The 26,236-nt window shown below is 40.8% G+C and overlaps 1 protein-coding gene across 2 annotated transcripts; it reads left to right on the top strand.

The window, feature by feature from the left end:
• Positions 1–5,431: 5,431 nt before the first annotated feature.
• LONRF3 (LON peptidase N-terminal domain and ring finger 3) lies at positions 5,432–25,332 on the top strand. 2 transcript variants are annotated; one of them, XM_041396774.1, is made up of 12 exons: positions 5,432–6,092; positions 7,324–7,442; positions 8,005–8,127; positions 10,334–10,489; positions 11,862–12,105; positions 12,797–12,887; positions 16,040–16,154; positions 16,561–16,682; positions 17,360–17,518; positions 18,524–18,686; positions 19,456–19,605; positions 20,331–25,332. In XM_041396774.1, the coding sequence occupies exons 1-12, from the start codon at positions 5,471–5,473 to the stop codon at positions 20,487–20,489; spliced, it is 2,223 nt and encodes a 740-aa protein (XP_041252708.1). In that variant the 5' UTR covers positions 5,432–5,470; the 3' UTR covers positions 20,490–25,332. The 2 variants fall into 2 exon arrangements, with proteins under 2 accessions (XP_041252708.1, XP_041252709.1); XM_041396775.1 differs by lacking the exon at positions 10,334–10,489.
• The last annotated feature ends 904 nt before the right edge of the window (positions 25,333–26,236 follow it).

Below are 26,236 nucleotides of genomic sequence, written 5' to 3'. Positions count from 1 at the left end.
AACTACCCAAAGACAGCAGGCTGTGGCTCTGGAACTCAGTTTGTCAGAAGTCAGATGTACTTTAGAAAGTTCATGCCACTGCTGCTGTTAAGCATTGGTTTTTTCCAGCTAATTGCAGGGTTTCTGTCACAGTAATACCACCCATATTTGTCTCTTTCATGTTTTATGGTTGTAGAACTTGCCTTTATCTTCCTCACTCCCTGCAGAAAATTACTGAAATTAAAATTGTGGGTTAAGGAGGCCTTTTACACTCCCACAGATGTTTGTGTAGGAAAGGATGACTTTCCTTTTGGATTTAAAAAATCACAACAAGCATAGTAAGACTTATTTGTCACACTTCTAAGAGACTTCTTTGACAGCAGTCCATACCGTAAAGATAGCTGAATAACAGTGCTTTTAAAACCTGTACAAGAATGTGTCCTGTAGTTTCAAATAAACCATCAGCAGGATTTCAAATTGTTCAGAAGCTTCCTGTTCCATTTGCTTTGTACTGGACTCATCAATAACTTCAGCTTTGATCCATACTGCATCTTACTCTTTTAACTTCCAGGTGGACTGTAGACTGCATTAATTCCTCTGTGAAGCTTGTTGGTCTTCTGTCTTACCATAGGCTGTGAAACAAAGCATACATCCTTGTGTTCCTTGTTACAACATTTCCCTTCCAGCTGTTTAGGTTCACATTGTTTCAAACTGAAATGTATCTCAGCTGAGCCTAAGTGAAGTAGTTTCTGACAAAGGAAATTCTGCTGCATGGAGGTGAAATTACCTGTTGCTCAAGGCATTTTCAAAGTCATTTCTTACTGGTCAGAGCAAAGGAATCCATTAATACCTTCTAGACAGAATATATTCATTTGGTGGTTCTGTAACAACAATTGCTCATGCTCTCCAGAACTGGAAAGGCTTCTTGACTGTATTTGTCATGTTCTCTGGACGGCTGAGTCTTGAATTTATCTTGCCACACATTAAGCAGCAGTTTACTGTCATTGGAGGGTTACCATGTATGCTGATGGGTGCTTGAAAACTTGGGGTGTTCACTCCTCTGTACTTAAGAATTAATTTGGCCTTTCCTCCTGAGAGATTAGTAAAGAAGTTGTCACCAAAATGGCTAGTGGGAGTGCATAGCAGATAGTTCCTCAGTTTTGCTAAAACGAGAGTCTTCAAAATATTGTTGGGGTTTTCAGAATTCATAATTAATTACTTGTTAAATATTTGTTCAATGCTGAAATATCTTCTTTCTTCCCAACAAAATACCCTGGAATTTGAATTTCACTGAATTTCTGGCTGCAGCCTCTTCATTCCAATGCAAAACAAAAGTAACCTTCTAAGAATCTGGGTATGTCTGAACAGAAATTACTTTATCCAAGTCACTCTAGGTTTGGTTATGCTCCAAGGGCACATTGTGAATCCCCCTTTCAGTATCACACAGTGAGAGATACAGCCTGAGTGGGATGCTTGCTTTGTTGGTCCTGAGGTCTTGTCAAGCTGATCACCAGTCAGTCATCAATTAGGCAGGCAGGGGTTTGTGTGGGAAGGGCACTGGATTTTTTTCTTATTCCACACTTCATGGACCAGTAAGTAACAAGAACCTTTTGCAGGCTCTGTTGGTGTTTTTCCTTGAGAAGCAACATCCTGTGATAGCATTGCTCTCTCTACTAGAGCCTTGCACTTATTTAAACTGGATCATGCATTTGTGTCTTAATTGTAGTGATTTTCTAATCATGGCGCATGAACATATGCCTCTCTATTACACTTTTCTTTAATTTCCTTTATAGAGGACAGAACATTATGCCTTTTCTTTCAAGATTAATTCATTTTAAACAGATTTAAAGTAAAACTTGGACTTGATAGTTTCTCAATGTAAATCATGTGTGTATGATAGCAAGGATGTCCAGCACATGAAGGAGTCACCATAGGCAGAATATAAAAGAAGAGGTAAAGATTGTTGCCAAAAGTCATTCAGAGGTTCAGTGGCAAAATAACACAGAAGAACATACATATCTTCTCCTCTTGTTCCCTGTGCATATGTTAGTGCAGCTTCCTGACATAATGGTCAAGCTTCCTTGCTTCTCTGAAATTGCCTCAACTGCATGGGCCATCAGTCAGAATCTGTTCTTGCTATGGACTATTACAGCACGTGCAGAGCACATGGAAATAAAAAGCCATCTGTGGCTATATTTGTGATGTGACTTTTCACATCCCTTCTTCCACTAGAGAAGGAGCTCTGTCAGCTCTGTCAGGTGGTTTGGAATTTCACACTTGGGTTAGTTGTGTTTGAGAGGGGAGCAATGCAAGTTTATTGGTGGCTTTTGTGGACTCAAAGCCGGATGCACTTTTTGGATTCAGAAGGCTGAAGAATGTAGTCAGCTCTCATGCTGCCTGTTATGCCAGCCATTAACTGCTGGAAGAAGATCAGTATTGTGTTCATTGTCGTTAAAAGGAAGAAATTAAGCCTCCCTTTGCAGAAAAATCATACAAGGGAGATGTGCTTTTGCAGAGTGAGTCACCTCCTCACTTTAACTTTTTCTGTTTAAGTAAAGGATAAATCCATTCTTGATCTCATGAACAATGCAGGTAGGCAGGAGGGTGCTTTTCTGCCTCTTTCTTTTTTTCTTTTGCCTTCTAATCAAGTACACCTCATGACCTACTGCTGCTCCAAGTCCATGAATATATGTATGAATGTATGAAAACTCTGTGCTTTCAGGATGTGTTATATAAAAACACCCCAGCATATCTAGATTATGTATGATCAATTCACACAGCTGTTTTTGCTAAAAGAGTCTCTGCAGAGCCAGTCCTGATATCAGAATCAAATATTTAGTAGTTGTTTTACTTCTAGTGAACAGTAAATTAGTATCTTGGCTTTAAAGTATTTTGCTGTTAGTGACTGTACAGCTCACTGTGTACCTGTCACACCCCACCAAGTACTAACATTTACCAAACACCACACATACCAGGAACTAGGGGAGGCAGAGCCAGCTGGTTTCTCCCCTGAAAAAGAGGGCCACAGAGCTGTTGCCCATGGGCCATCTGTCATAAGGTCTTAACTATTTGCAGGCTTGGGATAAAGCTCCGTGTTCTGAACCCTCCTAAGCACACAGCTCCCACCACAGGGAGTAGCTCATAAGCACAGCTGCTCTTTTCCCTTGAAATGTTTCAGCTATGTCCTGCTGGTAGAAAAGAATTCCCAGAAGTGCATTTCCCAGTGGCTTTTTGAGACTCCTTTCAGTCCAGAGTGCCCAGACTGCCAGCCAGCTCTGCAGATGCTTTCATACACTGAGAATAGGAACTGTGGAAGTTCCTTGCAGAGCACAAATGCTGATTGCATTTCTTATGATAAATCTATTCCCCTTCCCTATCTTGAATCCATGTTCTGCTAGAAACCCTGCCTTTATACCATGAGTTCTCTCTTTAAGTGTCTGCTATGTAACTATGTAAATACTGGTGGCGTATCTCTGATACAGATTGTCACTGCATTGCTACTGGTAACCAGTGGTTATGTCACTTTCCCTCGCTTGAATAGGCTTTGACTCATAGTGGTTTTCAGGACAATGGTTATAAAATAACACACTGAGGGGGTTGCTGAGATTATAGTTTTGCAATAGAGACAACTGTTGACCTCAAGGCTACAAGAAAGCATTTTTCTTCTTTTTCTTAAGGGTTTTGTTCTTTAATAGCATGAGATTTTCTTGCATGGAAGTCTGAAAAATAAGAAGTCTATGTTAGCAAGCTGGAGCCTGGAGGGAAAGGCCCACACTCCTGAGCAAAAATGCACATTCTTTCTAACTCTTCTGAAGCACTGCTTAAGTGAAATTTTAAGTGCTTCAGTTGTCTCATCTTTCTTTTGTTTACTTGCTGGCAGCCTGTGCCATACTTTGGATTATTATCTGATTTAAATGATGGCAGAAAGAAGTACTGAAACCAGTGCTTATTCAATTCTTTTTCTAATTAAAGGACTTGCTTGAGAACAACAGTTAGATGTTAAACTTTCTCTCTCTCTCTTTTTTTTTTTTTTTAAGATTCAAGAACCCTAGAGACAAGGACTAAATTTTTGGCAGATGCAAAATATCTTCACATCACAGGAATCAAAAGACAATTTAAGGGTCTGATGGCTGGCTTCTGTTCCCAGGTACATATCTAATTTTCTGTATAAGCATAATATTGCCTACACATGGACACAAACACCACAGTGTGTCATTAAAAGTTAAAATCCAGATTTTAAGCAGCTTTAAACTAATTTTTCTCTTTCAATCTAAGGTAATCTGAATTTTCTCAAGCATCTTCTCTAAACAAGGTCTTGCAAAACTCAGGTTGCCTCTCCTTTCTTTTGTCTTTTCTCCTGTCCATTCAAGCTCCACAGGCAGGGCTCGTCCCTTGATACCTGCTTAGCTCACACAGTCTAAACTGGGGAGTCCAGACACTTCTGCAAGTAAGAAAATGGAAATTAATTCCTTCATCCCCTTTCTTGAGCTTCATGAGGAGGCCGATTATATCAGTAGTGGGATATCATCAGAAATTTCAAATTCTGCAGTGGATTTTAAGACAGTGTGAAAAGTGCTCCATATTTTTAGAGCATAAGTGTATGTATACATAACGTGGACATTTCTGGTAACTGTAAATATGCATAAAGCTGCAAACAAAAAGCATTACACAACTTCTTTTAGAACAGCTTCTTTTCTGTAGTAGCACAGGTGATTTTTCTCCCTAGACTACATTTAGCACAGACAGTTACACAACTAGTGCAACTGTCTCATCTAACAAGAATTGGTGGGAACATGCAGATTGAAAGGGTCAACAGAGCTGCTGTTAAATAAAACAAAGATACATCAGAAGGCATGTGCTCTTCATCTGGAATCTGGCACAGACAGGTAGAGCTGTGCAACACGCCACGCTACAAAACTAAATAAACGCAACAATGTTTTCCTTAGCTGTTCTAAAACCACGAGTACCTGACATTAAAACAGCTTCACTACTCCGTATATTCCCGTAAAGAGAATGATTAACTGTGCAGCTACAAAGCTTCGCAATTCCAGTTCTAGCAGGAAATGGCATTCTCGCTTTTCAAAACCACTGGGAGCCGATGTGTCTTTCGCATTACCGGAGGTACCAAAACACCGAACCCTGGAGCGAATTCCTCGTCCCACCGAGGCGCCCGTGCAGACCGGCGGGTCACACCGAACTCCGCGCCCGGTGTGCCGGCAGCCCAGCCCTCCGCTCAAACCCGCCGCGCAGGGGGAAGCGCCGGCGGGACGGGGTGTCCGAGGGGGCGGAGGAGCCCTCCCGGGAGGGCGGCGAGCCCCGGGGCCGGAGCGAGGCGGCCTCTCACGCCTCACGGTGCGAGCGGCTAGCTCCGGGGCCGGAGCGGGGCGGCCCCTCACGCCTCACGGTGCGAGCAGCTAGCCCCGGGCCGGAGCGAGGCGGCCCCTCACGCCTCACGGCGTCCCGCGCCGCCCGCCGCGCTAGAGCCGTCGCCATGGGCTCGCACCTGCCGCCGCGCCCCGAGCCCCAGCTGGTGCTGCAGCTGGCGGCCGGGGCTCTGCAGGCGCAGAACTTGGAGGCGCCCGGCGGCGGCCTGGGGCCCGAGTGGCAGGTGCTGCTCGGGCGGGCGGACGCGCTGGCCTTCGGCGGGCGGCTGCACGAGGCGCTGCCGCTGTACCAGCTGGCGTCCCGCCACCAGCAGCTGCGCGCCGAGCAGCTGGAGAAGCTGGTGGAGTGCCTGGCGCAGAGCGTCCGGATCAAAGAGGGACTGCCCGCCGCCGGGCAGCCCGCGGCACCCCGCGAGTGGGACGTCTTCAGGTGCCGCAAATGCCAGGGCTTCCTCTTCGAGCCCGTTTCCTTGCCTTGCGGACACACGTTCTGCAAAAAGTGCCTGGAGAGGGACCGGGCGCCCGAGCCTCGCTGCGTCCTGTGCAAGGAGGCGGGCGGCGCGGCGGCCGGGCAGCTCCTGCGGGTCAATGTCATCCTCAGCAACCTGCTGACCAAGTGGTTCCCCTGCCAAGTGAAGGCTTCGCAGCTCCGGCACGAAGGGAACCTCCTCTACAAGGAGAAGAAGCTCCAAGCCGCCCTGCAGAAGTACAACGAAGCGGTCAGCCTAGGTAAGGGCTCCCTCTCCCTGGTGCTGGTCCCCGGCTCCGCGCCGGGGGAGAGATAACTTTCCACCGGCCGGGGATCTCCGCCTCTCCGGCGGCTCTCGTCCCGCCGAGCCCTGGGCTCGGCCGGCGATACCCCGGTGTCCGGGAGTGTGCCGGGGACGCGCTCCCGCTCGCCGCCGGCTCCCCGGGCCGTGTCCTGGGGCGGGTGTCCGGAGGGCCCTGGAGGGGAGCCCCAGGGAGGGGTCTCGGCTCTTTGGCCCCCGGTGAAACTGGGTCAGGAGAGCAGCGGTTGCGTAAGCCCGAGCCTGCGGTCCGGCTGGGCTCCCCCCGGCCGGCGCCGTTGTGTAACCGGCGGAGCCGGGGGGGAGCGGAGCGCCGCGCCCTGGGCATCCCGCCGCGCCCCGGGAAGGGCTCCGGGCGGGGGATCCCCTCCGAGCAGCCCCCGGCGCGGAGCAGCCGCTCGCAGCCCAGCGCGGGGATGCGTGTCCGGGCGGCGGGCGTGTCCCGCACCCCCGGCCGGCCCGGCCCCGCGCTCCCTCCCCATCGCCGGGAAGCGCCCGCGGGGCTGCGCAGGGAGAACTTTTGATGCGGTCCTTTTCATGCAGTTTGAGGAAAAGTGACTCACGGTGCAAGTACTAAGTAGAAGTTAAAGACAAGGTATTATAGGGAAGCGTTTCACTTGAATGAAAATGTTCCCGAGAAAAGTGCCCAGCCTTCTCCCAGCACACGCTGTGTCTCCGTGCTGCAGTGGGTGTAACTCGGTGATCATTGTAATGCTACCTGATTCTTCATGCTGTCCCTTCTTTTCCCATGTGTTGAGCTCTGATATGAAAAGACCCTAATTTATCACTTAAAAACTTTGATGCTACTAATTTTGAAACTCCTCCCTACAGTATGACAGCATTCCTCCTGCTGTCTTAAATTTCTCCTGTGTGTCTCTACCAACCATCTGATCCTCAGTCAGTGCTGGTAATTTATTGTGTGAGTGTCTCAGCATTTATTTATGCAATGTTCTCTGCAGTTATATAAGACGTAGATGGCATTTTGTCTGGAGTTGCCCAAAGAGGTTTCCAGATTTAATTTAGTACATAGTTATTTAAAAACTCCATGTTTTGTGGTTTTGTGCAACTTGGAAGCACCAGCATGTGTTTTAAAACAAAATAAAAATTAAGGAATAAAGCTTATGTAACTAATTTCTTTTTACCTAATCAATCACTTTTTCTATTTCCTACAGCTCCAAATGACCACTTACTATATAGCAACCGGTCCCAGATTAACTCCACTTTGAAAGCTTGTGAAGATGCATTGCACGATGCAGAAACGGCGTGCAGGCTCCAGCCATACTGGTTGAAAGTAAGTTCTGACTCCAGTTACTTTTTTAAAACCTTGATAGTGCCCTGAAATGGTTAGAATGGTCAGACAGTGGAATCTGAGGGAGGCTTTAAGTCCTGTAACTTTTGGACTCCTGCAATTTGCAGACATTTAACCATTATATTCTTGAGCTTCCTGGGGTGAAGAAAGAGAGTGCTAGTCCTGGAGAATGAGCCATAGCTGTTATCTTTGACTTGGATGAATATCAATTTTGTGAACTCTCTAAAACTTGAATGCTAAGGACAAAATGACTATTTTAGAAGGTGGATGTAGGGGGGAATTAGGTGTTTCAAATATCACTTGGGCTCAGGTGCTGTGATAATCATACTTGCACGAGTGGAAGAATATCCTGTTTATGCTTGTAGATTTCAGGACTCTTGTGTTTAGATTCCCAGGCACTGGTGGTGTCTAGGTGTAAGGCATGGTTATAGTGATTTTTCCTGTCTAACTTTTTCTTCTTCAGGAAGATCTTTTGTACTTTCACTGTGGTTTTATTGCTTATTCTCGTGACAAAAGCTGCAGCTGTGGATGTGTTTCCTTGCAGGGTCACCTAAGGAAAGGACAAGCATTAGCTAATCTGGGGAAAACAGAAGAAGCTTTAAGGGAGTTTCTATTCTGCCTTGCTCTAGATACTGGGAACAAGACAGCCAAGTCTGAGGCACAAAAGGTGAGTTCCCTAAATCGTCTGGATCTGCACAATTGTTTTCAGGGGCCTCTTTTAAAGGAGGATATGATTTTTTTTCTTTTCCTCTCTCTCATTACTGCAGAGAGCTGGGTGGAGATACAAATCCAGACTGTTGTTCACATTTGAGTTGTGTACTGCTGATCTGAAGATAGGAAGGTAGCAAGAAAATATACTCAGCAGCCATTCAATGGAAACAGTTACAAAAAATTTGAAGGAAAACTGAATTGTTAATAATTGCCACCCACAGACTATTGTGTTTCTCAAATTTCTAATTGATTCCTAGCCTGGCAATCTATTCCCAGTGCTGGAGTGCAGAAGAGGGGGAGTTGCTATTGAAGGATGTATCAGGCCAGTGACTGGCAGAACACAACACGCAGCACTCATTAAACTCCACTTGGGAGCAGCAGCTTCCTTCCTACTGCCAGTCATGCTGCCCGAGTGTCAGTGCGTGCAGGAGGTGTGAAGGAGGAAGCAGTCAACAAAGGAAGAGCAGTTTTAAATAGATTTTTAGGGTTGCTAATAATTAATGCTAAATAAGCAAAAAAATGGATCTGCAGTGAGGCTTTCTTCAGATGCAACCTACAATGTGTAATAATTCTTATATGGCTTTTGTGAATACTGCTGTTTTGCCCACCCCTCAAACTTCTGATATCCTGTAAATCAGTATTTTGACATCTGATGATTTTTTTTTGTTGTTGTTGTCGTAGTTAAAAGGCTCAGCGTTGTAGTGATTACTTATGGTAATAAAAATATAATAGTTTTATTTTCCTTTATGGCATGTATTTATGCCATTCTCAATTACTGGTGGGATGGGAACATTAAGGTTTCTATGTTTTGTAGCACATAAGGCTTTCTAAGCACAGTAGAATTCCTACAGTAAAACTCTATTCACAAAGGTAGCAGAGTATAAGCTGAATGGTTGCAGTGAAATCAAATTTCTATCTCATTTTTTCTATGGTTGAGATTTCAGCCTCTGAGGACATTTTTGTCACTGATGTTTGAAGGCTTTGTTTGCTTTTTCCCCCAGTGGGTTGCATGCAGTCTTTCATTGTCATTATGTCATGATTTGTGCTCACAGTCATGCTGGAAGACTTTCTGTGCACTAGAGCAAAAAGACCAGAAACAAACAGATATGTTTCTGAATTCTGACTCCAAATAGCCGTTTCCAAGACATTTAATTTCTGAGCAGTGGGGTTCTGAGAAAAACTAGGCTTCTTATGACTGAAAGAATTACTTGTGCACTCATCAGACACAGAGTTCATCCATGATGCAATATTTTACTGGGTCATTTCCAAGGCTGGTCACATAACAGTGACATACCAGGTTTTACCAAATTCTTTGGGTGCAGTTGTGATGTTCTACTTGAATTAACTGTCTGCCTGTGTTAGTTTGGACATAGTGTGATCCTGTGAAATCCTTTTCGGCTTTAAATAGAAATCTCAGCTGTCATGTGGCTTCCTCAGGCATCAGCAGGATCACCTCAGTAGTATGTTGAAATTAGTTTTTGAAGTGTGAATCTTCTATTCAGGTCTGTTTCTTTCCTTAAATATTCATCTGATAATCTATGCCATACAAGAGGCTTCAAGCTGCTACTTGAAACAGAGTCACTTATTTTCTCATAGAAAATGAAAAAATGGCATTTTTCTACTGCCTACCTTTTTTGTATTCTCACATAAGTGAATTAAAAATAGCTACAGTTTACAATATCAGACACATTAACCCAACTGATCTTGGATTAAACCTGTGAGATGAGTGCTTTCTGTACTAAACTCCACTGAAAGATGATATGCAACAAAAAAAAAAAAAAAAAAAAAAAAAAAAAAAAAAACAAAAAAAAAACACACCCAAAAACCAAAACAACCACCTAAAAACATTTAAGAAAGATGTTAACAATTTCTGGTGAGCCCTGAACTGCAGGACAAAGAGGACAAAGGCATGTGTGTGTCACATCACAGAGAATGGTTAATAACTCTGTGGGCTTGTTTAACTCTGAAATTGTTTCTTGCTGTCTGTTTGGCCTGTATTGCATTAGCTCTTGCACTTTTTGTTCCTACCCTAGTTTAAAGGGCTCTTTAAATGGTTTTAACAAAATCCTGGATGCTTCTTTCAGCTATTCCCTTACTTGCTTTTTCATGTAGAGGTTGCAAGGAAGGAACTAAGCAGTGAAGTGTTCTGTTTTATATCACAGCTTCTACTTAGTTTGTTTTCACTCATCCCGGGAAATGCTCAGGAACACTTACCCGATATCCTGCAGCTGTTGTCACATCACTCTAGATTAAAGGGGAATCTCCTAAATTCAGTGGGATCTGGAGGCACCAGCCATAACCTACAAAGGTTGCTCAAGGTAAAGATCAAGTCTGATGTGTGGTTCTTAATTTGTTGTTTGTTTTGTGTTCACATTGGGAAGCCTTCTCTCCTTTTTGCCTCTGGGAGACAGGAGGATACATTTTCTTAAATTTTTACTGAGTTTCAGCACATACAAAACAGTGTGAATTTACTGAAGTCTCCTTATTTGACTTTTTGTCTTTAACAGAAGTCCTCTGTTCTGATAAATTTTATGTCAGAATTGAGTGGGTTCTTCTCCTGTAATTGTTTTTAGGTCTTTCAAGTAGTTGGTAGTGAAAGGGGCCTCTGTAGATTGGATTAAGATGCCCTCAAAAACTGTGAAATGCTAAAATCTACAGCTTCAACTTGAGCTATAGCTGGTGATGCCAGTAACGAAGTCATTCTATCCTCAGTCTGTACAATACTTAGAGGTTATTGTACAGCTACATAAGATATTTTAGCTACTTCATAACTTTGGTTTTGCAGCTGTAGTTTTGTTAAGGGCTGGAGAAGTTTACATTCATAGCTTTGTAAAGATCACTTCTGCTTCACTGAGACCTGAACTTCGCGATGGGGTTTGCATATATTGTATATTTAGGAGAAAACTTGGCTAGTTCTTTACAAACAGAGGTGGTAGGTTTTAGCTGCATTGTTGAGACTGATAAGAAACAATCAGTGGCATTGTCCCATGGAAAGGCTGTTAGGATATTCTGGCAAGAAACCCTTTTGCATGACTTTCACAAAACCATTCAAGGGAGAATTCACTCATCTTCCTGCATGTTACACATTACAATCCAGTGTCTGGTTTGGGTCCATCCAGGGAGGTGATGTTACAAAGCTGACAGGTGATGTCCTGTGCAGTGGCTGCTCACAGGATGTCCTGTGGCCATAACAGAATAAACCCTGAATGGTTTATCCTCTGTGAAAGGAATCTGCCTTGCCAGAGGAAGCTCTGGGCATTTTCTCTCTTATAAATTTTGTGTGTGTTTACTGCTTCCTTAAAATGAACTGAATTGTTTTGCTTTTCCTATAGGTGGTACCATCACCATGATGTAAACAATATGCACTTTCCCATAGGTTCAGTGATAATATATTTAACATGAGATCTAGCCATATTTCTGCCTGAATCCACTTTCACAACCTTTGAGCTTCAAAGCCACACAAAAGGGCTAAAACCACTCAGTGGTGGGGAGGGGAAATAAAGTTTGTTGGTTGTTTGCTTTTTGGGGTTTAAGTTTTTTTTAATTAGGATTAGCAATTTTCATACTCTTGTTTCTTGACCTACAAAGTCCTTCCTTGTGAGCTATAATACTAAAGATTTTTGACAGGTTGGGTTTTTCCTTACCAAGTTGTTGGAAGATTGGTCTAATGTCAGTCCTCTCTTCACACAGGTCAATGTGGAACAGAAAAAGGGTTTTTCCATTCAAGAGGAACCAAATGTAACTACTTCTGGTAGTTTGAGGAAATCTATACAAATTACAGAGAGCAAAAAGGACTGCTCAGAGGAGGAGAACAAATTCACCTCCATGCCAGAGTCTACTTTTCTCCTCTCTGAGAAATGCAGCCTCCTGAAAAGGAAGTGCTGCTCAGAGGAGATGCGAAATTCTGAGGTGCCCTGCAAACTGATGAAGAAAGGTATGTTTAATTACAGGACAGGTTCCATGGCGTGCCACCCATGGAATCTTTTCTTCTGTAAGATTCAGACAAAGAGGAACCAAATTCCACTTTGCCTTTTATATTTTCTCTTTTGTCTAATCAAGGCATGCAGGTTGTGGAAGCTTTACTGTGGATACAGAGAAAAAGGGAATAAATATAATAAATAAATAGGGGCAAAGAAGGTTGGGTCATGTGCTTTTCTCAGCAGAGCTCTGAATATTTTAAAGAACACCAGTGTTGCACATGGTCTTAGCACTTTCTATAATAATTCTAAAAGTTTAAAAGAACAACATCTATTTTTTTTCTTGGTACCTGGCCTTGTTTTCATGCTGTGGGATGTATTCACAATGGTATGAGAGAAGAATTTGTCTTGCTTTAGACTTTCAGCACTAACAAAAAGTGTTTTGACATTGATTGCTAATGCAAGGCCAGATTGATCCCTCTGTAAGTGGGTATAATGTGACCAAAATTAAGGGGAGATGTGCTGATTTGTGCCAAGGCTGAATTTGAGGCTTTGCCTAGAAATTACTCTAATGATGCTTCATAGTTCAGTGAGTTGCAAGTATATACAACACACATTTAAATATCAGATGCTGGTGTAAATACATGAGATGGCATTGTGCTTGCATGGTTCTGTTCAACTACATTTATTTTTTCTTCTTATTGATAGACATAGTTGATATTAGGGAAAATAGTACTGGACAACATATTCCATTTGAAGTTGTGGATCCATCAGATTTGGACTGCTCCCTGTGTATGAGGTGTGTTCTTTTCTCACAGATATCTATAGCTTTCCAGCTGTATTTTCCTCCCTTTTATGACCTAGAGATTTTCTAGCTTGCTTAGTACTTATTTTTGCCTGTGATATGAAATTAGTTTTTACTGTGATTGTTACTCCTGTGATGCATTTTTAGACCTTTGGTTCTGAGCACTGTTGATGAATGGGGACTCTTTGGTCTTGTCTGGGCTAGTGATTGCTTTGGAAAGGGCACACAAAGTCACACGGGGGTTAAGCATGTAAGAGAAGTGTCTGGAAGGTTTGCTCTCACCACTGACACAGTGCACAAACCCACAGCTCTCACCTGGGAATTTGTAGAGGTTTTTTTTTGTCAGAAAAGCACAAAATACCTAAAGAGACCACCTCCAGTGAATAGTCTGAGTTTGCATGTGAAGTACTGTGTTGCTGCTATTGCAACAGGTGGATCTCGTAAGTTAAGAGTATGTTTTAACTCTTGCTTGAGATCTGTTCCTCACTTTACTGAGGCAGTCACTCCATTTGCTTGAAGATTTCTTCTTCCAGTAAAGAAAATTTTTAATAAAACAACAGTTTTCCTTGGGAACAGCAATGGCTTGGTAAAACAAGTAGGAGTTGCCAACTGCATCTATTTTACTACTTGTTTTGTACAAAACATTTTCACTTTGGCAAATATGTTATGTGGGGGGGTTTTAGTGACTTAGAAATATTGGGAAGGTTTCACTTGCTGTAGGGGGTGTTGGTTGGTGTTTGGTTTTTTTAATGACCCAGATTTATCTATAATGCATGTTGGGGTTTGTTTTGCACAGTATTTTAAAATTGTTAAATAGAAGATAGCCTCTTTGGGGATTTACTTCTGAAGGCTTGTGTTTTGAGAAATCTGGATTTTGTTGTTTGTATGCAGAGGAGGAGGCTTCAATTTGTTTCAGACAAACTGAAATCTTTGAGGACCAACTGCTGTATTGTCTAATTTGCTTCTGCTTGGAATAAATCAGATCTGCCCCCTCTCCCTCTGCCTGTCTACAGCTGAAATATGTTCCAAAAGTTTGTGCAGCTGTCAAAACACTCAATAATGCAAAGAGCAAAACTTTCCTCTAACAGAAAGCCACACAATTAGTCTTAGATGGTTTAGTGATTCTGCTTGATTCATCGTGTCCACAAAGCATTTTTCAGATGTTTTAAATAAAAATAATTCATCCTACTTTCCCATCCTCTGTTAAATCAGAAACAGCCAGACTACAATACATTTGTAAAGGAATTATCCCAAGGATTACTGTTTCCCTTATAGAATAGGGGATGGTATAGGTGAAGTGCCTGGAATTGTAGTCCCAAATGCAGGCTTTGCCTTCAGAAGGATGTTGGCTTTGTAACATCACTGCACAAGGAGGGCTTGTGCTCAGGAAAGCTCTCCTAAGATCTTTCTGGTTATTTATGCAGACCCATTATAATTACTTCCTGCCATGTTCTTCAGAAGCCTTTTGGGGTTTTGGTTCCTGAATGCTTTGGACTAATTACCTAGTAACCTACTGACCTGCTCACAATTAACTGCAGGAGCTGTTATTAACCTGTTTATCTGATGGAGTGGCAAAAATGTTATTGATCTACCTTTGCTCCAGCAGCAAGCAGAAAATACAAAGTAGTCAAAGCAAGGTACTAGTGAGAAAAGAAGGAGCATTATTCTGCAGCAGCTTTGTTTCTGTGTTACAGTAGCTCAAAATAGTGTCGTGGCAAGTCTTGGTATGTAGTGTTTCTTTCTGCAAGTCATGGAGCTTGTCCAGGTCCTCTTAGAGTAGTTAGGAAAAGCTGCTGCTGGCTTTTGTTGGAGCTAGGGCAGGCTCAGGAATCTTAAGAGAAGTGTCTTGTCTTTGTGCTACGTTTCAGATGAAGTCAGTCCCCACCAAGTAATTACATATGCAATGCAGTGCTTACTGGAACATGGGGTAGAATTCAGTGTTTCACACAGTTTAAGTGAGGTTTTGTTCATGAAACAGTTAACAAGCGATTTCAATTACACCATCAAGTTGCAATAATATAGGTGTGGCATTTTAGATACTATTTCATATGTTCCATTGCTTAAATGTCAATGTTTTTAGTAACTAATGACATTTAATGAGCTCTCTATAGCAGTCTTGTTAAAAGCCAATTGCATTCTTAAATACACTCATCTTGTCAAAGATGCTAATAAACGTGGGTTTACGTGTTTTAATTTCCACATTTAACAGAACATAGTGTACTGTTTTGATAAACTGATACTTTTAAGAAAAATTAATTCACTTAAATTATAATGAGAGTAGTATTTAAGACCTTAAAATGTTCAGACAGTATGTTATAAAATACAGTATATTCCAGATAATTTAGTTTCTAGATTTGAATGGTTTCTATTTTTAAAAAAACTTCTGTATTATTTACATCTCCTTAAGGTCTTTATTGACAAGGAAACATGACTTTGCAGTATTACATAATCATAATAAGGAAAAAATCTTTACATGAAAATAAGTGTCATAGAGGTCCTTGAAATGGGTAAAGAATAGGTACCATGATATTTTGAAGACCTGGCCTTATATATTGAAATATTCTTCCAGATAAAACATGAACCTCCTGTCACTCATTTTCCAGAAAAGCAGTCCCTTGAAGGTTAAAAACTCTACTAAAAGAAAAAAATACCCATTAGAACTGGCAATAATAGAATCATGCCAAGTCCCAGTATATTGTAATTACTCATGTGGGCTATTACTGCAGATAGGTATTTTGTGCTTAGCTCTACACATACCAGTAATCACAAAATTTCAGTAATAGTTGTGGAAGTATTGCTCAATTTCATTAGTGAAGTCAGATGATCCAACTTCTGGGTCTGTTTATTGCTCACACAGGGGAAAATTAAATGCTGGCTTGTTGGAAGTTTGTGACAATATTGTCCCTCACATTCACTGAAGTCGGAGTTCATGGGCTGCCTTTCATGTTGGGTGGCAATAACAAAGTCTGTAGGCTGAATAAATACAAAAGTTGGTTGGAGAAATTAAAAGCAAGAAGCGACTTCATCCCTGTAGTAGTCAGTAGTTGAGTTAGTGAATGAATTCAGGGTTTTTTTGGTAGCAACTTTTTTCTTTTACTTTAGTACACGATATTGTTGTCTTTTTGCTCTTGGATTTTCCAATCCAGGCTCTTCTATGAACCTGTCACTACACCTTGTGGACACACCTTCTGTCTCAAATGTCTGGAGAGGTGCCTGGATCACAACCCAAAATGTCCCCTGTGCAAGGAAGGGCTCTCAGAGGTAATTCTCAGATTTTTTCAGCATAAGTTCAAGTGGAAGTGATAGGGACCACTTCACCTTCAGACAGCCTTGATATTTCCCAACACAAAATAAATATTTCTTAACTCAAGAAGAAGGTGACTTTTAAAATGCTCTTGTGAGTTGCCAGGCTTGGCTAGTCTCTGTTCAAACCTTAGGATCAGGCCTGTGCTTAGAAAATCTGTAGGTGATTTTGGCTTTACAGATTTCCTAAGTGAATGTCTGTAACACAGGGAACAGTTAAAAGAAAACAACTCTTCAGTGGCAAGTTTGAGACATGGTAGACTCACAGACATCAGAAAATGGGGTGATGCCCTTTGCACAGGCACCAAAACACTGTGAAGTGCTGGATATTCTCTCTAACTGCTTGTGTGTGTTCTTACTGCAGTGCTTGGCTATGAGGAAATACTGCAAAACAGTGCTAATGGAGGAGCTAATAGCCAGATATCTTCCAGAAGAACTCACTGAAAGGAGAAAGATTTATGAAGAGGAAATAGCAGAGCTTTCCAAGTATGTAATCCATTTATGTAAAATCCCATCTCTAATTCTGCTGCTGCTGGCTGTGAGTGGCTCTGGCTGCTGTGGAACACGAGCTGAGATGCTGATGGAGCTTCTTTCTCTGTACCATGTGATTTCAGAGAACAGGGTCCAGGGGAAATTGTGCTTGAGTGAGCATAAAAACTAGACACTGTGCTAAAGAATAAAGAGAAGTAGAAGAAATCCAGAAGTTGCTTTATAAACAAAGTACAAAGCAATGTCTGCTTTCAGTGGACCTCTATAAAAGGGACAGAGTGAGAAGCAGTCTGACAGGATGGGGTTTGGAATATACTGGATAGGGAAGGAATGGGATTAAGGGAAATAAAATAAATGTAAGCAATACCAGAGATTCAATAACGCTTTCACAAGCAAATCCAGAAAGCTTAGTGAAAAAACTGTCTGTTATTAAGTGGTATATAATTTTCTAGAGTATTTAGTCAGTTAAAGGGAAAATAATTTTTGCTTTTACTATTCCTGTAAGAATGGAATTAAGCTTTTACCAATAATTTTAGCTTTCTTTATTCCATTAAGGATTTTATTCTAAAGATGCTATAATTTCTATTTAAAGATGTCATAATTTTAAACAATGTGAGACTTGTGTCAGTAGTTTGGTAAAACATCAGATCTGATTTTTCCTTTCTTTCTTACAGCCTAAATAAGAATGTTCCCATATTTGTGTGCACAATGGCCTATCCTACAGTCCCATGTCCTTTGCACATCTTCGAGCCGTGCTACCGGCTGATGATCCGGAGGTGCATGGAGACAGGCACCAAACAGTTTGGGATGTGCATCAGCGACCCTCTCAAGGGGTGAGTGAAGAGCTTGGACCATGAGGCACCCTAAGAGGCACCCTCTTAGTCTGGAGCCAGTGGAGAGGTGCAGAAAGATCCGTGGCTGTCATACCTGTCTAGTTTTCCAGTAGAGAAAGTGTCTTCCTGATCCTGCACGTTAAAGACATTGAGGAGACAGAAATTTTTCTCTTGAACTCTGACTAATATGATGGTCTGTTCTCTCAAAACACTCATAACTGAATGTGTGTCACATGTGACTGAGCTGCAGACCTCCTGTAATATATGAAAAAAAGTGTATTTTTCTCCTGCTTTTAAATCTGCTGGGTGTTTTGGCGCAAGAAATCAAAATGGCAGTAAGATGTGTTCTTGGGCTAAATTTCCTTAAATTATAGGATATGTTTATATCCTTTGTATATTTATAGTGGAGGCTGCAGAGGTATAACAGTACCTTCGTAAGGACTGGCTGAGCATTTACGTTGAGCCATTTACAGTCAGTCTTAGGTTATTTGAATTCAATGTTTGACTCTCTATTTAGCTTTTCTTCCTTCTTTTTATGCTATAAACTTACTGGGTATGTTTACTCTGTGAAGAGTAGAAAATATCCACCTGCAAAGTAAAACCTGCTGAAATTATGCAAAAACCTTTTTCTTCATAGATTTCTTAGTCCTTCCATAATGCTAATGTTCTGAATTGCACTTGTCCTTCTGTACAAACTGACTGAACATGTTAGGATTGTGGAGAAAGCTTGCTTCTGATCTGTGTATCTTTCAGTTTCATAAGATGTTTCCTGTATTCCAAAACATCCAGTTAGCATTAATCAGATTAGACAGTCTGAATCTTCCTGATAGTTTTGCAAACAATTGTGGAATAATTTGAACTACAGCAGGTCAGTGCTATGAACAATAGAAATGAGCTGACATTGGTAAATACCTTTGTGGCAGGGACTGGCTGTATGGCAGCTCTGTGGAACTCAGGGTGGAGAGAATAAGATTTGTTTACTTGCTTTTGTTCTGCTTTCAATAGGTTTGCAGATTACGGCTGCATTCTGGAGATAAGAAATGTTGAATTCTTTGCTGATGGTCGCTCTGTTGTAGACAGCATTGGCAAGAGGAGATTTAAGGTGATCCAGCACAGCCAGCGTGATGGATATAATACAGCAGATATTGAGTACATTGAGGATCAAAAGGTAGATTCAGAAATATTTCATCTGCAGTACATGTGAAATTCTAAGCATGTATGTTTTTAGGGAGGCTTTTGTGGTAGAAGTTTCTAATAAAACAAATTTGTGGTATTTAATAACTGCTCATGGTTAAGGTGGGACACATACTAGTTAGCACAGGCACTGTTACGCACTGTCCATGTACTGAAGAGTGTTTCCTGGAGGTATTTGTCAGAGAACCAGACTAAGTGAATCCAAGATGAGATCTTACTGCTCTTCTAGACAGAATAACTGCTGTTTATAAGAGGGTGGAGGGGGAACCCTACACCATTTATATGGAAGCCATTTAAAAATCCCTATTCAGGTAAGCAGCAGCAGGATTGGGTGTACCATAACCTTCAAAATTGTTTGCATTAATTCTTAAGAGGTTTTGGTATGTAATGGGAAGTAGACATTATTGTCTACTCTGAGGCTCTACTGAATTCTTTTTTAAAGTTTTGCACAATCTTTTTTTTCTGTTTTTGTGCGCTATTTGTGTAAAGGATTTTTCATATGAAAATCCAGAAACTGCAAATTCTACAAATAGATATTTTGATTTAGAATACAGGCAAAGTGAAGAATTTGGATAGGGGAGGGTCATCAGAAGGGGAAACACCAAATAAGCTGTCACTGTTTATTCCAGAACTATTTTGGCATGCTTTTTTCTTTTTCCTTACCCAATCCTGAAAATCCTATGCCTTCCCCAACATGCAAACTGAACTAACAGTAACCTTCCCCCTCCCATTTCTCATTCCAGGTGCAGGGGCAAGAGTATGCTGCATTACTTGTTCTCCATGACTCTGTCTATGATCAGGCCTATACATGGTTTAACTCCCTCAAGCAAGCACTCAAAAGTCGAATTCTCAGTCATTTTGGTCCAATGCCAGCTAAGGATCCTGACCCACAGGTATCCACAATCAGTGGCTTATGTAACTTTTCAGGACAGAAATAGCAGGGATATCTGATAAGCTGGCAGGCATTGTGTTTTAAGATGAAAATATGAATACTCTGCATTTACCCCACGTAAGCTGAGCCTCTAAATTCTGTCGCCACACACCAATGGTAGCACAGTTGCAAAGAAAAAGTTCATATTTAATGTTGATAACTTTCTGAGACTATTTATCTCAGTGCATTAATCCCAGGAGACTGAACTGCCTTTTTGCCTGCTCTACTTGCCCAGTTAAATGACTGAGAGTAAATAGGCAACTGGAAACTTGCTACTTTTGTTAAAGGACTGCAAATGCTGGGGTCCTAAAATAACAGAATATAACAACAAGAGCTAAATATGAGGTAGTGTCATAAAGTATGGAGGAGACAGAAATAAAAAAGATCTGGGTCAGTAATAACATGGGAAGAAAATAGATTTTTAAAAATCCGGAAAGCTCAGCTTATGAATTGTTGCTGGTAATAGAAATGCTCCTACTTTAACATTCTGTTTTTAGGAAAGGTGCAACTTGTTTGTAACCTGTTTCAAGCCAACCAGTAATCACAAGCCACTAGGCTGGCAATGAAATTATCTACTTGCTACATTGCTATCTGAAACTGCGTTTTCAGAGTTAAATCCTCAAAACCCAAACCTTACCAGCCATATGAATCCTCACTTCTAATTTCTTTTTTTGCCCCCGACTGCAGGCTAACCCCAATGGGCCAGCCTGGTGCTGGTGGGTCCTGGCTGTGCTTCCCCTGGAGAACAGAGCCCAGCTGCCGTTCCTGGCCATGAAGTCGCTCAGGGACCGCCTGAGCGGCATCCGGCGCGTCCTGACCTTCATGGCGCGCGCGAGGCCGCGGTGACGGTGAGGGCTCTGCACCCCTGACTGCAGGCTGGCCCTTGGAACTTCACCCCACTGCAATAATGTCTTACAGATCTGAGTGTCAGGATGCTTCAAGCCTGAGTTTCAAAGAGAATGACTTTATAAAGAGCAGGGGATGTTTATGGATACTTCAGTAGTTTCCATTTGGAACTGAGACGAGTATTCAATCGCTGCACTGCTAGATTAATAACAAATGTGATAGAACAAAAAGTGATCTTGTTTGCCATAAACCTTTTAAAAATCTTAAGGGTTTTTTAATTTATTTTATTTTTATTTTTTAGCGGATAAAGGATAAACTGTGCAGTTTAATGTGAAGCAGAAACATTAAGGTTAATGCATTATTTCAGTGAACTGCAAAGTCTTTTATTCAAATGGTTCAGGTTTTATATAGCATTGTGTAAAATAATGTTCACAACTTCTGTTTGATAATTTATTTTTGCACTATGATTTTTTTGTTTCAAAATGTATATTATTTATGTGTTCATTCACTAAAGGAAAGTGAGCTGCTCTATTTATAGTGTTTTTACCCTGTATTTATGACTGGGGGCAAAAATGATGATTCTTGCAGTGCACAAGCAACTGCTTTGATAATTTTTCAGTTATTTGTGTTCAAATACTTTGAATGTTTTTCTACTCATCCCCAGTTCTACTGTAGCTTAAGAACGCCCCCAAAACATCCTGCCTTGAAGTCTTTGAATACACAGATTGTCTGAGTTAATTCAAGCACAGCTGTTGAAGGTTCATGCTATGCTTGTGGAGAGGTTCCTGATACAACCAAACAGTCAAGCACCTGCTTAAGCTTGTGTTTGTGCTTGGGTAGATTCAAGTACTGATGGTTGATGTCAGTGAGAACTGACCCTAGTGGTGACAGAAGGATCTGACCCCTAATATTTCACAGAACAGAATAACTTGAAGTTGAATTTTTATCTGAACTCTTTCTTGCAAAAATGGACAATGGCTACAAACAACTGCGAAGAAAGAGCTGCAATATATGGAAAGTGGCTTATCCTAGAGAAAACTGGAAGTACTGGTGTCATTTCATTGTAGGTTAATACATAGATTTTTTTTTTCTTTTTTTTTTCTTTTTTGTTTCCATCAACTGTTGTTGCTGTTGAGTTTTTATTTCTTTTAACTGTTTGGTGGGATTTGGCTTTGGAGTGTGTGTATGGGAGGGGGAGGGGGGAATTATTTTGAACTGTAGGACTCAGAGGGTAGTTTGTGTCACATAAGAAGGAATATGTTGTAATAAATGCTATTTATTTCACCCCAACCTTCAGGCTTCTGTTAGCTTCAAATCTCTACCCAGCCATTGCTTTTCTCTTAAGAGATTGGGTAGTGTTGCTAATAATAGTTATCTCCCAAGGAAGGCAAGTGAATTTTAGTGTGATTACTTCTAGCTATAAAGCAGGTAAAAATAGAGCAGAAATGAGAACAGGAAGTGTCTTGGTTTTGATTTTTTTTTAAACAGTTCATATATTTGTTTTGCTGCTTTTATGCTTACAGTGTACCACTTTCTGGGACTGCTCTTACCTCCATCTGATTTTGACTTTCACTGATTTCAATGTGAGCAAAACTGGGCCTTTTATTCTAAGCTACTCTTTTCCTTTTCAGTGGCAAAAACTAGAATGAAGTGAGAATGTTATAGAATGCTATAAATTTCCTTGAGTTTTTTTATGCAGGATAGCACTCTGCCATTTCATGCCTTCATGAGAAAAATGCAGTAGGATTTAATGTAGTTTTTCTGCATGTTTTTCCATTATCTCATCAGAAATATTTGTTAGTTAAAATTAGTTTCCATAAAGCTACCTTTGTTCCCCTTTTGTTAAATTCTGTAGAACTTTTTTATAAGGGTACCAAAGAAGCAAATGGAAGACAAACATGTTTCACCCTTGTGGTGCACATGGAATCTGTATCCTGTTTGCATTGAGCTACTTTGGAAATGCTGTAACTTCCTTCCATACTGCTGGATTGCTGCACTTCCTCCATGGAATGGTATTTGGCATGCTGTAAACAATGTATAAAAACACCTACATCTTCTGAACAGTACCAAGTGGTGGTGGCTGACACCTGCTGTGGCATTTTGTGTTCATAAGTCAACAAAGTGATTTCTACTTGTTTGGAAGTGAAACTGCATTAAATGCAATTCTTCCACAAACCATTATGTACTATTGCAGAGCATAAGTGTCTCATATTGCTCCCACAGGAAAAAAAGCTTCTACTTTTCTTACTCTTATCTGTAAGAAAAGGAGCTTAAATACCTAATTTAAACTGTTTTCTCACTGATATAATTATTTTTTTATCCTGCATGCTGTGTCTTCTACATACTCATTCTGCCTATTTTGTTGTTTTAGAAAAGATGTCATGGAAAGAATCCTTGATTTTAAAGATGAATATTGTCTTTTCTGTTAGCCTTGAGTAAAGCTGCCAGAATTTCCAAGCAGAGACTTGTGTACATGCCCTGCATCGTGAACACCCTGTGCATTTGCTGCAGCCTGGAAACACTGGACCTACTGCATGTAATGCAAGCAGGTGATCTGCATATGCACAACAAATCAAAATTCCAACTGTACAGGTACAGTAGCATTCTTGCTGGGGCTGCTCTATGGCCACACATCCTAGATTAATGGCTAAAGTCTGCAAATTCCATCAGAAATGAAAACCAATACTGAGAAAGACAGATGCTAGAGAGCACAAACCTGTCCAGGAAAAACTGGACAAGGAGTACCCTTAACCTTCATTATGTTGAGATGGTAAGGATTCAGTAATGATGTTTAAAATTTTTAAAAATCTAGTTTTGCCACACTACCACTGATTTTTTTAGTTGCATAAATAAGTACAAGGATGTAAATGCAACATTTATCACAGGCATGAATAAACAGCTGAACAGATTTAAAAATACCTTCAGTTTATTTATAGAAATAACATTGATCAGATAAAGTACTAATTGGGGGAATATTTTAGTTAAGCTGCTCACATTTTTCTAGACACCAAACCCAGTTTTATAACCAGTCTTGCTCATCTGGTAAAAACAAAAAACCCAACAAAACAAAAATCATGATTCAAACTTGCATTTCCTGAGTGGTCAGAAATATTGATTAATTGTTGTGGGGCATAGGTAATGCATAGGCTGCTTAGACAGTAGTTCAGTAGTTTTAATAATGAAATGATAAAATGGTGTGATAGGCCTTTATGCTGAGTCTTAAGTGACATTCTGGTGTTAGCTGTAAAAGTTCCTCTTGCTTTTTTTCTGTAATTCCTTTAAGTGCTGCTATCTTCCATGACAGTGTAGCAATAAGAGATACCAGCTGTCAGACGTGTGGCTCCCCGTCCTTCTGTCCTGCACCACTGCTCACTGACAGAACACCTCAACCATGGATTTATTAATCCAAAGATTGTTTTAATCTAAAAAAAAAAGTGGATTTGGATGTAGCAGGTCTGTGTTAATCTGTTCTGTAGAGAAAGAGCTTCATAGAGTTGAGTTCTGGTTTAGATGGTCTTTTCACACAATCATGGAATCCCAGGTTGAAAGAGACCTCAAGGATCAGCGGGTCCAACTTTTCTTTGCAAAAGCATGGTCTAGGCAAGATGGTCCAGCAGGCTATCCAGCCAAATCTTACAAGAGTCCAGTGTTGGGAAATCCAACACTTCCCTGGGAAGTTGATTGTTCTCATTGTAAAAACTTTTCTTTTTAATGATTTCTACTTGGTGCTGAAGTTTTACTGGTGTTTAAATCAATGACAGGAGTTGTATTTAAATGCAATGTTTAGGAATGGAGAACATGTTCACAAACACTTATTTAAAAAAGAAAGTGAAATTTATCTAGAGGGGTTTTGTGCATAAAAACCCCATGGATCTATGTGCACTTAGGGTAGTGCTCCCCATTTCCCCCAAGTCCTACATCAGACAAACACAATCCCTCTTTTCAACCCCTTAGTTCTCCTTTAATTCACAACTGAAACTAGTGCAGCATGTAGTTTAGGAGCTGGGGTTTATTTCCAAAGCCCAGTAAATCACTGGAAGTCTTATGGCAATAGCAAAATGGTAGTTTGAGCAAAGTCACTCTCTTGAAACACTTTGCTAAATAAATATTGTCTGAAAGAAGAAAGAAACTAATCTGCTTAGACAGGATTGAAATGGTGGATAATAAAAACCTGAACTATTACATTGACTTACTCATCCAGGTATCATGTGAAGTGCTTACTGATGTTGGATTTTCATAAGGTCTAAAGTAACCCTCACATAGAAGTGCCTGTATTCTGTTATTGCCATTCTTGAGCTTTTTAATAGTCATAGCCATATATTTTATAAATATAAAACATATGCAGCTTTTAATCTTTACATTCAGTTTGCAGAACAAAGGTTTACAGAGCAGAAGTGTAGCAAAAACAATGTAATAGCTTCTATAATTCCCTGATAAGGAACGGGAGAAGTACAAAAATGAGGAGCAAAAGACTATCTGTGTAAGATGTCTTAATTTAGAACCATATACTTGTCCAATTTAATTCCATCAAGCTATGTGGTTACAAGAGTGCCAGAAATATATCTATCAAGCCATTTTAAATAAAATGTTTTGTGGACTTGTATATTCCATTTGTTTGTAAAACATCCTTTTGTGCACTGTAATGAACTTGAAATGAAACTTAAGTTATACTCTCATATCACTGGACAGAATACTGTTCAGCTACCTCTACATAAGTCTGAAGTAATTTGGTTTTTTTTCCAGATTTGTTTGCATTGTCATATAAAATATATTTTAAAAAATCATAGTCCAAAGAACCTGTATGTGTTTGTAGATGTACTTATAACTATGTTGTACCAACAAAGTCTGTGTGGAGAGTTGTTTCCTAATTAAAATTTTTGTCTTCTTTACTCTTTGGCTTGCATAACAACTACAGAGGCAAACAAATATTACAGGGGAGCTGCTTTTTGCAGGTCTTTTAGATAAAGGAACAAAGAACAAGTCCTGTATCCTGCAGTCACACAACAACACTTGAAGTCAAGAAGCCAAACAATAGAAATTAAGTTCTTCAAACCTCAGATGTTGTGAAAGATGACAGCAGGTGCTGCTGGTTTGGGGGGAGGGTTTGGGCTTGGTTTTATTTCCCTTCCTTTCTTCCTTTGTTGCTGTGGTAAAGTGAAAAGGATGGGAGCTGAAGGCCTGGCTTACTGCACTACACTGCACTTCTGTGGGCTTTGGTTCCTCTGCTGCATTGCTATTTGCTTTTCAGGTTGCTGTGATTTAAACCGATGCCCAGGATACCTTTTCATTTACTGTCTCAGGCAGGAGTGCATCCCAGCCACATTTGAGCTGTGTCTGTGTGGTGATGAAAGGATTGTTCTCAGTGGTGACCACTTCAGAAGTTCCATAGGGCTGTCAGACTCAACTTCACAGAGAAAGCTAGGGAATACCTTTATTCATAAACCTAATACTAAGAGTTTATTCTACAAAAAATATGAAGATTTGAAATTTTTTGCAAGTTACATATGTATGGGCTGCTTCATTTGCCTTGTCATTTAAGAGAGCTGCAGCATGCTTGTGACTTGCTGCCTGAGCCCCAGCCACTCTGGGGTCAGAGGTTGCCTTGCTGGCCTCTTACGTAAGCTTGTTCAGACTCTGCATTTACTTTAGAATCCAGGGCACAGGCTAAGGCCTATGGTGAGCCTACAACTCATTATGTCAAGGCCTCTGTTATCTATGAGAAATTATATTTGTGTCTGATCAGAGGA

Source organism: Onychostruthus taczanowskii, unplaced genomic scaffold (assembly GCF_017590055.1).
Source record: "Onychostruthus taczanowskii isolate IOZ18803 unplaced genomic scaffold, ASM1759005v1 scaffold13, whole genome shotgun sequence".
NCBI lineage: Eukaryota > Metazoa > Chordata > Aves > Passeriformes > Passeridae > Onychostruthus > Onychostruthus taczanowskii.
The sequence above is the reverse complement of the archived record's forward strand: the minus strand, read 5'-3'. Positions and strand labels throughout refer to the sequence as shown.